The sequence below is a fragment of the Plutella xylostella genome, chromosome 3 (assembly GCF_932276165.1).
Source record: "Plutella xylostella chromosome 3, ilPluXylo3.1, whole genome shotgun sequence".
Lineage (NCBI taxonomy): Eukaryota > Metazoa > Arthropoda > Insecta > Lepidoptera > Plutellidae > Plutella > Plutella xylostella.
The window spans coordinates 7,441,536-7,453,210 of NC_063983.1; the positions used below are offsets into that span (position 1 = coordinate 7,441,536).

General features: G+C 38.6%; 2 protein-coding genes across 2 annotated transcripts; both read left to right on the forward strand.

Moving 5' to 3' along the window:
• The first annotated feature begins 1,364 nt into the window (after positions 1–1,364).
• LOC105388121 (basic juvenile hormone-suppressible protein 2) lies at positions 1,365–5,477 on the forward strand. Its single transcript, XM_038116939.2, has 5 exons — positions 1,365–1,604; positions 2,363–2,496; positions 3,062–3,844; positions 4,193–4,350; positions 4,463–5,477. The coding sequence occupies exons 1-5, from the start codon at positions 1,523–1,525 to the stop codon at positions 5,331–5,333; spliced, it is 2,028 nt and encodes a 675-aa protein (XP_037972867.2). The 5' UTR covers positions 1,365–1,522; the 3' UTR covers positions 5,334–5,477.
• Positions 5,478–6,008: 531 nt separating this feature from the next.
• On the forward strand, positions 6,009–8,929 carry LOC105388120 (basic juvenile hormone-suppressible protein 2-like). The gene is made up of 5 exons (XM_038116938.2): positions 6,009–6,160; positions 6,286–6,422; positions 6,514–7,353; positions 7,439–7,611; positions 7,725–8,929. The coding sequence occupies exons 1-5, from the start codon at positions 6,070–6,072 to the stop codon at positions 8,773–8,775; spliced, it is 2,292 nt and encodes a 763-aa protein (XP_037972866.2). The 5' UTR covers positions 6,009–6,069; the 3' UTR covers positions 8,776–8,929.
• The last annotated feature ends 2,746 nt before the right edge of the window (positions 8,930–11,675 follow it).

Genomic DNA, 11,675 nt, shown 5'->3' on the forward strand with positions numbered 1-11,675 from the left:
TTGAATTGTACGATTTAATCAAATTTTCGACATAATAATATAAGTATATTATTAACATTAGGTATTTCGTGTGTCAGAAAATGTCGAGTGAGCGAAAATTGGCGTCACTTTATATGAAAAAAACGAACTAACGAGAGGCTGTCGTGCAATGGCCAGATTTTATATAACGAGATAGAGTCTTGGCTTGCATACTTCGTTTTTCGTCATATAGAGTAACCCCCTGGCCCGATTCCAAAACAATATCCAGAAGGGTTAGTACCTACGGGGCGCATTTAAGACGTGACAAGAGATTTGCATCGCGCTCACTCACATCGCGCAGCCTCAAGAGCGAGCGTGACGGAGAACTCTTGACACGTCTTAATAGCGACCTGTGCTACATGGCCAGTGCGAAATTCGTCATGCGGCCTGATTTTTATGACTGTCGAAATGATCGATAGCTTTGCTACAATGTAATGTACTTAGTTATTAAACTATTTCTTCTTTTGAACCATAATAAAGATAACATGTCATTACACTTTTACACGAAGGTAATTAAGAATTAAGATAAAAAGTGCATTTATTAGGTCAAACAAGTCGGCGGGTTAGCTCCTAGGGTTGAAGATACATTGTAGCAACGCTATCGACCATATTGAACCACTGTAGAACTGAAATTTCATATAATGAAGCAACATAGATCAAAGAACCTACCTCCTTATATATTATTTAACTTTTTATAAGGCAGAGTAAGTTAAAATATTTCATTGGTTTTAATATTTCCCAAATCCTTATACTAGTTTAAAGGTTAATGTACCAAGGGAGGTCCCTAGTTAGATGATTGATATTCAGTTGGACGGTAAGTATTTTATAACTAGGACTAACTAGCACCGACAGCTGAAAATAAATCATATCTTCTGTTTAAATCGTATTCCCAAAACTACTAAGTTTAGTAAGTACTAAGTTTAGTAGGCTAGTCAAATAATTTTAGAACCTACCTCCTAATACCAACCTAGAACCCAAAATTCAGTAACCTTATTTTTACACTGTTTTTTAATTGATCTTCTATACTCTAACCCCCTTATTCATAGAAAAGTTACAATACGTTTTAACTAATAAACTGTTTTGTCCCTCTCTGACAAAGAACAAATTGTTCTTTGTTGGAGAGGGACAAAACAGTTTATTAGTTAAAACGTTTTGTAACTTCTCTATGAATAAGGGGGTAGGTTTGTACTCTACTTCAGCTCGCTTCGTATTATTATTCTACATATATTCGTATTATTATATAGAGTTCATTATATTTATATATTGTATTGTACCTATACAGTATGTGCTAGAAGACAATACACATTGAGATTTTGGCATAAGTAATGACTTTTAGCTTAGAGGTAAAAGGTTGAGTAACAAAACACAAATAATACAATTTGTTTATATACGTAACTAAAACCTGATAAAAGTTCACAAAAGCATAGCATATCTAGGTATAAATACACCCGAAACAGCAAGTAGAACTTAACAAAGTATAATCTAATAAGAACTCCTATTTACAATGGAAAAAAACATAAATTCTTTACTTACTCGTTTAGTCTTTATCGTTATTTATTGTTCACCTATCGATGGAACTGACCTCAGTGAGTAATGTGATATTTGGGTAACTATGCTTGCATTTTATAGTTAGTCACCTACATTTAGTGTATCATGGTGTTATGCATTCGTGATTAACTGGTGTACTCAATAAAACCTCCTACAAAACCTCAGGCTTCCTCAATAAGCCTTCATCTAACTGTCGATGTAGGGTTATGGAGCTACACAACACTACGTTTGCATCACAGGCTTAGAATTTTACTAATGGGCCAGAAAACGCTTTAGAACATATAAGCCTCCTTTATCAGCACATTTTAATAATTGGCTCATATCTCTAAAACCCTTTTGAGATATCAAAAAAATAACCGAATTTTCATCAACCCTTAGGCAGCTTTACCCCCTCGCATTAGTCTCATTTACAAAGTTTCTTAAGATATACAATTCTTCGACCAACTTTAAAAACTCCGACATTAAATTCAACGCTAAAAGTCGAATGAAGTTATTGTTCATTGGATGCAATACGGAACCCTTAGGGCCCCCGCAAACTAGGTAGCCTTCTTCTTCTTCAAGTGCCTCTCCATCATTGGAGGTTGGCAGTCAGCTCTTTGCAGCGCTCTCTATTCTTGGCCAGTTTAAAATATTTCTTCCACGGTTTTTACACCGGTCCACTCTGCCGCCGGCAGCCACACATTCCCATTTATTTTACTGGCTGCCGCTGCCTGGCTACGCAGCCAGGCTGCCTAGTGCGCAGGGGGCCTTAGTGCACGTGTCTGACTCACACTTGGCCGGATTTCGTCGTTTTCAGATAATTTGGACATTTATGAAAAACAAAAGTTCATATTTCAACTATTGGAATATGTCACTGAACCGGTTCATTATGAAAATATCAAAAACGTATCAATGTTTTTTGATATACAGAAACAAGTGGATAAATATAATGTAAGTTATGGGCACCTACCTCCCTTTATTTCCCAATGACGGCTGAATGGTGTAGTGGTTAGTGACCCTGACTGCTATGCTATCGATTTATTATATTAATTAAAGGTCAAATCCGTTAAAAAATATTGCCAAACGGTATTATATTTTAAAAATGTAAGTAAATAACTGAAAATGATAAAAAGTCTTTGCAAAATCGCACTCTTTAATGTCAGGACTTTATAGTTGGACTGTAGGTATAGAAATTTCGCTAGCTTATCAAATCTGACGAAACTTGTATGGATCTGACTGATGTTCACTGGCGAGCGAATGCTGCTTATGGATTGTTAATTGCTTACGTGTCGGTGGCGGTTACCCCAAAAGGCAGGTGCCTAAAGGACACAACATATAGGTAATTATATACGTAACGTAAACGGTTGACAGAAGAAATAAAGGCGATCACACGAAAGTAAACACGTTACGTTCATAATTTAACTGTTGCCTTATCTGTACGGTGCTTGTTTGTAACAAGCACCGTATTTACAATAAAATAAAAATGTATGTAACTTACCTTTTTCGTTTTCCACAGAAAATAGAAGACGTAAAATGGTTCCTGAAAATAAGACGCGAAAAATCGCTAAGCCGAGGCGAATTATTCTGTATATTCAACATATATCACGCACAAGAGGCTGTGGCTTCATTCAATGTTCTACACGGGGCCAAAGATTTCTCAACCTTTCTAACAACAGCTTGCTGGATGCGACGGAACATTAATGAGTTGGTCTTTGTGTACAGTTTTTCATTAGCAGTCCGGCACAGGAAAGACTGCGTTGGCCTCGTTCTACCTCCGATTTATGAGATTTATCCATTCACGTTCGTCGCAGCTGCAACTCAGGAAAGTATTTCAAGATATTTCATGACATCTAACAACGCAGAGACAGTTGTATTCAAAGCTACACTACCAGTCAATGATGGATCCGAAAACGTAAATCTAAAGTACTTTACCGAGGACATTGGATTAAATACGTTTTATTATAATTTTCATTTGGATTATCCATTTTGGATGACCGATGAAGTGTACGGTCTAAATATAGACAGAAGAGGAGAACTGTACATTCATTTACATAGACAGTTGCTGGCTCGATACAATCTGGAACGACAATCAAACCAACTTTGCTCAGTTCCTTCATTCAATCCGACGCAAGTTGTGGAAAGGGTTTTTGATTCTCCGCTGATGTTTCATAACGGTTTCACGATGCCATCAAGATTCATGGATTTAGATATGTTGAAATATAAATATGAACTTGTGAAAGACCTAGAGTTCTTGGAATATCAAATCAGAGAAACTGTTTTCAGGGAACACTTTGTAAATGTAAGTAATCTTATGTATGTACCTACTTAATATTTTAGATCATTTGAATGACAACCAGGCCGAGGTTTTAGCTCTGTGTCGGTGGCAGATATAGTGCTCAATTTGTATGAATAGTACCCAAAAGCTCTATCTGCTCCATAAAATTTGCATAGTATAATATAATTCCGACGGATGTCCAACTCGATACGTGCATAAAAAATAGGACTTTATAATACCATCCGGGACATCTGCATGTTGAAGCACCGCTTCAGCTACCACATTTATAAATATTTAACATATCAATTGTTCTACTTTTTCTTGGCTTTTAAATTAGGTATAAACCTTTTAATTTTCCTCTTATGTTTCTAGTGCGACGGAAATAAAATCGATTTTCAACAGAAAGAGGCAATAGAAGCTTTAGGCAGACGAATTTATGGAAATTTGAGACAATCTAATGATAAATTGGAGCATGATTTAGAATACACTACCCGAGCGTTGCTGAGTTTTTCAATGAAAATTTCACAAAGGTACATTTTTGTGTTTATTTAACATGTAATCGTAATATAATATCAAATATTCTGCGTAGTATATAAACATTAACTACCATCATACAATCTTTAATAGGCTTTTTCGTTTCAGATCAGAAATCCCTACTGCAGGCATACAATATTACGAGGCCACTTTACGAGATCCTATATTCTGGGAATTGCAAACATACCTAATGGTATTACTGGAGAAAGTGATTCAGAAAAAGCCAATTTACCGACGAGAACATCTGTACAATTACGGAGTTGATATAACAAATGTATCTGTTACGCCGCTGCTGACTTATTTTGATGAGAATGTATTCGATATATCTCATATTTACAAGGTACCGAATCGACCCACTGGGACGGAATCGGAAAATGTTAACATTTTCTACAAGAAGAAACAACTTAATAGTGTCCCATTCAATATCAGTATCACCATACATTCTGCTAAATCGGAACAGTCAGTTCTAAGAATCTTTTTAGGTCCCTCATCAGATTGTGAAAGTAACATGATAGGCTTCGACGAAAACTTTCGAAACTATATTGAAATAGATTCAGTCATGTTTAACCTTAAACCAGGAAATAATACGATTGAAAGACAGTCTGAAAATTTCAGCACGTTATTTAGATCACAAAATATTTCAAAACTAGGACTAAACGAAGCAATATCATATAAATTCAATGGCAATCAATATCAAAACAGTTTTACAGGATTTCCGGCTAATTTAATTCTACCGAAGGGTTTAAAATTTGGCTTGCGACTTCAATTGTTTGTCATGGTGTCGCCTCTCTATCAAAAGTTCACGGTAGAGAACAGTGTGGACCAGTTTAAGAGAAAACGCGTTTGTCGCTATACCTTATGTTTAGACGATAGGTCCTTAGGGTTTCCCTTTGATAGATACTGGGACAATGTCAGTGGAAATCTGTATCCGAATATGAAGTTAACTAATGTATTTGTATTTCATAAGAACAATATTTAATAGATGTTTTTAGGATACCATCGTAAGTAGAGTAGATAGTTAGGTATAATTTTATTTTATTTTACGCGACAGTAAATTATTGGTAGGCAAGTTACAATTTCAAGAGTATTGTGTTCAAGTTAAATAAATATTTGTTACAGACTTTCCAAGTACTTATAATTTCAATTGGTTTTTAATTTCAGTAGGTACCTATAGTTCCTGCGGCTTGAAAACATCTGACAGTCAGGTTGCCCACTTACCGTCAACTCTCTCAGCACAAGCTTGCTTGTGTTGGGGTCCACCAACCCGCACTAAGCCAGCGTGGTGGCAGTGGGGACGTGATGGGTCATGATGATGATGATAGTTCCTATTAATTTTAATTTTCATTCGAGTAGGTAGAGTAGTGAAGAGTATTCAATACAAATTTATTCACAGAGTTAGTAAAGAAATCTAATTAGGTTATTGTTTAAGTGGTTAAGAGATACTTATAAAATAAGATAGAATGCAAAAAACAGTCGGAAAGAAATTGATAAAAAGTAAACAATTACTTTGTAACTTTCTCTGCAAACACTTTTGATAGCCATATCACATAATAAAAAAATGTTATTATAAACTTGCAACAAACTTACCCTTGGCGACCGAATTATCTCGCGAAACTAAAAGTGCATCGACCAAGCGTCACAGATATGCAGTGAGATGGTATAAAAAGGGTAGTGCAGGGATGGTGAGGCACAGTTGATCTCCAGTCGGCTGCAGGATGAGAGCTGCTTGCTTCGTTCTGTTCGCCCTCGCGGCTGCAGCCTCGGCCAGCCCCGCCTTCGACAGCAATGACTACGAGACCAAGCTGAGTAAGTTACCTTTTTTAAAGTTCCTTTATTATATCTGAAACATTTTTGGAAAAGATGCTATTGATAAATGCAAAACTGATATTCAATAAGGTAAAAAAACTTAACGCCTGTGTTTTGGTTTACAGCAACAACAATGGACATAAAGACCAAGCAAATCTGGCTTCTGAAGCTCCTGAACCACATCCTACAGCCGGTCATGTACAAGGAAGTAGAAGAAATCGGCAAGAACTTCAAAATCGAGGACCATGTTGACTTCTACTCGGTAAAGATACTATACTCGCATAATTAATTTATGAATCTGATATGCCTATTACATCCCAAACATTAATTTAATTATCTCTTTACCCTTTCAGAAATCCGATGTTGTGAAGCGGTTTGTCAACTGCATGAAGATCGGCATGCTTCCTCGTGGCGAGATCTTCACTCTCCACGTCGACCGCCAGATGAAGGAGGTCATCAGCGCCTTCCACCTGCTCTACTACGCCAAGGACTTCACCACCTTCCTCAAGACTGCCTGCTGGATGCGTCTCTACCTGAACGAGGGCATGTTTGTCTACGCGCTCACTGTGGCCTGCCGCCACCGCGAGGACTGCCGCGGCATCATCCTGCCTCCTCCCTACGAAATCTACCCGTACTACTTCGTCCGTGCTGATGTCATCCAGAAGGCCTACAAGCTGAAGATGAAGAGAGGACTCCTTGACCCCAAGCTCTGCGAGTTCTACGGCATCAAGAAGACCGACAAGGACGTCTATGTGATCGATGAAAACGTTTATGACAAGCGCGTGTACCTCAACCGCGACGACAAACTCAGGTACTTCACTGAAGACATCGACCTGAACACCTACTACTACTACTTCCACGTTGACTATCCGTTCTGGATGAGGGATGACATCTTCAGAAACGACTTCACTAAGACCAGGCGCGGAGAAATCTGCCTATACATGATGCAGCAACTGCTTGCCCGACACTACTTGGAGCGCCTTTCGAACGGCCTCGGCGAGATCACAACTCTTTCCTGGAACAAACCCATCAAGAAGGGATTCGTGCCCTGGATGGCGCTGCACAACGGCGTCCAGCTCCCCATGAGGTGGAACAACCACGTCATCGTCCGTGAGGACAACGTCGATGTCGTTCGCCTAGTCGAAGACTACGAGATGATCATCAAGGAAGCTATCATCAAGGGATACATCGAGGTGAGATTTACTGCCCAGCTCATAGAATTGTAATAAAATTAAGAAATTTATAAATTCTAGTATTCATTACATATTTTTTTTACAGATCAACAATGTCAAGTTTGAGCTCATCAAGCCTGAGGATGTCGAATACCTGGGCAGATTAATCTACGGAAAGATCGAGAAAACCGACCTTGACAAGACTCGCTTCGATGCTTACCGCTACCTTCTCATCATCATGAAATCCGCCATTGGCCTCAACACGATGAAGTCTGACAAGTAAGTTCCTTTAATAATTAATTAATGGTAGGTAACTTAAAATAAAATAACGGGTGTAGGATTGAATTATTTAAGTCACACAATCAGTACTCAACAGAAATTTATATTTTCAGGTACTTCGTGATGCCAACACTCCTCGACAGCTACCAGACCGCTCTCCGTGACCCTGTCTTCTGGCGTCTTCAAAAGAGGATCGTCGACTTCTTGATTCTGTTCAAGAGGCGTCTGCCTTACTACACAAGGGAGGAACTGCAATTCCAAGGAGTGAAGATTGAGAAGGTTGTCGTTGATAAACTTATCACATACTTCGATGACTACTTCATGGACATGACTAACGCCGTTATGCTAACCGACGAAGAGTTGAAGAAAACCACTTCTGACATGACATTCTTGGTTCGCAAGCGCCGTCTCAATCACGAACCCTTCAAAGTAACCCTCGATGTTTACTCAGACAAGGCCACCGACTGTGTTGTGAGAATTTTCCTGGGACCGAAAAAGGATGTTCACGGACGTCTGATCGACTTCAACAGGAACCGTCTCAACTTTGTGGAGTTGGACACCTTCGTGTACAAACTGGACACCGGCAAGAACACCATCGTCAGGGACTCTGTGGACATGCACAACTTGGTGCGTGACCGCGTCATGACCCATGACTTCTGGAAGAAGCTCGACCACGCCAGTGACATCAAGCAGCTGTACATCAAGGACCTCAGGAACTACAACACCGGCTTCCCGACCAGGCTGCTCCTGCCCAAGGGTCGCGTGGGAGGCATGGAGATGATGCTGTACTGCATCGTATCACCGCTGAAGATCGTCGAGAACGTGGACCAGACTCTGATCAGAGACACCACCCGCAAGGACTTCCTGGTGAACTTCAGATCCACGGTGTTGTTGGACAAGATGCCGCTCGGGTTCCCGCTGGACCGGTTCGTGGACGTGTCCCGGTTCTTCACCAGCAACATGAAGCTGGTCGACGTGGTGGTGTACCACAAGAAGAAGGTGTGCGACATGAAGAGCCGCTGGGAGAAGTTCGTGCTGAGGGACTACAACATGGTGGACCGGACGCCCATCGACGCCGGCACTTACTTCACCGACTTCGTGGAAGTGGACACCGACATCCGCCGTAAGGACCGCTTCCGCGACGACAGCCTCGAGCATCTGTAAATGATCCACCTCAGTGATAAACCGAACGGCTAACACTTTAACTTATGAAATGTCATGATTACAAACGAGCTAACAAGCATATTTTTTATTACAGAAAAAGAATATCAAGTATGATATGTGACAATATTTATTAAAGCAAGTATTTAAAATATAATAATTTTGTTTTCACTTTAAATCGTCATCCACCTGGTATGGACATTATAGATTAAATTAGATACAATGTTGATAATAATCAATTAGTTCTTAAGGCTCGAAAAATTTATACTTTACATACCTAGTTGCATTTTGCCATAATAATCTGAGACCCAAGTTTGCATAATTTAAAAGGACGTGTTTTATAGGATAACTTCGCAAAGAACAGAATAATAGAATGTACTATGTGGCATAGAAAATAGTCTATTTACCTCAGATCAACTACAAGCTATTTACCAAAAAAGTCATGTGACTAACATTACTCTGTTAAATTTATTTTTTTCCAATTTTTTAGAACAACCCCCTAAGAACACCTGTAAAATAGAGTTTATTAATTAAAATTTATAGGTCGCTCGATGTGAAATTCAAATAAATCACATAAAGCCGGGTCCAGACTTATCATTTGCCCGATCCGATCACCGTATCCGTAATTCCGTATCGTCGACGCGTATCAAGATCGCATATATGTGGACCACACGAATTGTTGATTTCAGCTTCACAGTAAAGTTAAGTTGAGAATGTCACGATAAATAGAGAGGAGAGTATGAAATTAATTATCGTCCACTTTCCATATATAATTATTAACATACTACCTAGTATTTTATGTACATCAGCAAAAGATATCGGATAGACCACAGCGCTGGTTTTCAGCTGGAGCTCAATTCCCGAGGTCCGGAGAAAAAGGGCGGAATTTGAGATAGATCTACGTTTGATGTCTCCCCTAAAATTTCCGATTCAAATCCCGGAACTAGGCTCTAACTGGTGATTAAACAAACTAAAATAATTATAATTATAATTGATTATGATCATTAGTATAATTATAAGTAGTTAGGTAGTAGGTCACCGCCCTCAAATTTTCTTTACTTTTATTTCTTTATGTTGTAGGTTGCCTGTAAGAGCTTTTACTGTCACTGTCAAAATGTAAGGCAAATGACAATGGGCGTTTTGGGACCTATGTCCAATAAAGACGAGATTTTCAAGTGAGCAAAAAAAGTATTATGACGACAAATCCGTATAAGTTGTCCATTTTGAAATATATTCGTCGGAAGGAAGTATTTTTCTATGGCATTGCACTCTCTCTTCTGATGACAGTTAGGGCGTAATACACGTAAACACGTATTATTGAAATTGGAAAAATTACTTTAAACAAATATAATATTATATGAAATATGATCATTTTGTTATAAAAATTCAAAATAAATGTGAAAAACTAACAAAAACATTAAAATTACAGAAATAAAATATAAAAACTTTCAAGGTACGATTATTCTAATTGGACAGTAAATCAAGACTAACGCTTCCGTTATTCATATTCTGCAAAAAAATACCTTTTCAACGACGTATCACTCATTTCTATTGGTGCTGGTCCCAGCTTCCATATATTTGTGCCCATCATCATTTGATAGTTCCAAAAGTAACTACGTAGTCACTAGATTGGCGTTGTTTTTTTTCATATGTTTGTGTAGTATCGAATATAGTAAGTATCGAATTGTCACGTTAGCCCGTCATAGGACCTCAGTTGTACATATCCAACAGCGGTAATTTACCAACCATGGGCTGAGAATTATCTCGGTAGGTATGTAAGGCTATGTAGGTATCTCTCTTGGTAAATTTGCGTTACATTCGTTCTGGAACATATTAAGCTTATTAGATACTCAAAATCTGAAGAGAAATGTCTTCATAGCGCGCGTCCTGCCCTCCAACCCCCTGAAGCTATGACCTTAGATTAGAAATAAATTATAATAATTTTAATTTAAAAAAATGTGGATGACGATGAAGATGGATGAAGAGTGCATAGTACAGAGTGGTGTAGCGCTCCTTGGACTAGGCCTATGAACAGATACCGTACCATCACCGACTTTAGCAATTAACAATCCATTAGCAGCGTCGCTCGGCTGTCAGATATCTGTCAGAAAATCATACTATTAACGTCAGATTTGACAAGCGAGCGATGCTGCTTAAGGTGTCAATAAGGTTAAAAAACACGAGATGATGATTTTTGAGTTCAGGCTCCTAATATAAACACTTTTTCTGACTTTACCATTGAACAACGCTGATTGATACGGACTTTACTAACTAACCTAATCGTTTAATATTTTTCACCATTTTTCGTTGACTGATTTAAAACTTTATCGGTGTTATCAGTTTTTCAGTTTGCGTCAGTCCTCCCCTGCCAATAAACATTCTGCTGTTGACAGCTGCCGACAGCTCGAAATATCGATAGGCGTCGTTGTAGCCACGTGACTACGTCGGAGCACGATATCCCCTGTTTTAGAACTGCCAACTGTTTCTGTCAATTTTTGTGTAACAGGATTACAATTCTGTCCCTTGTTACATAACTTGAAAAGTTTAGTAGGTACCTATGATATTCATTTACACCATTAGGTAAATCAATGGTTTGTTCCTGAGGGCAAACATATGCACTGAGTTGCTTCCCTTTTAGTCTGATTCAACACACACATTTCGCCTCTTAATTTAACTATACCTACCTCTATCTATTATTATTATATTATTATTGGTGCCGCATCAAGTTTTGTTTGGGAAAACTAGACGGCAGAATTGATCGTGAATGTTACGGTCGCCACAGACAGTGAATACTCGCTTGAGGCGAGTACGTTACAAGTTGATTATTCAGCATGCCATGCCATCGACTCGCTGTAATGACATGCCGAATATTGAACTTCTTACGTGCCTACATTACATAGCAA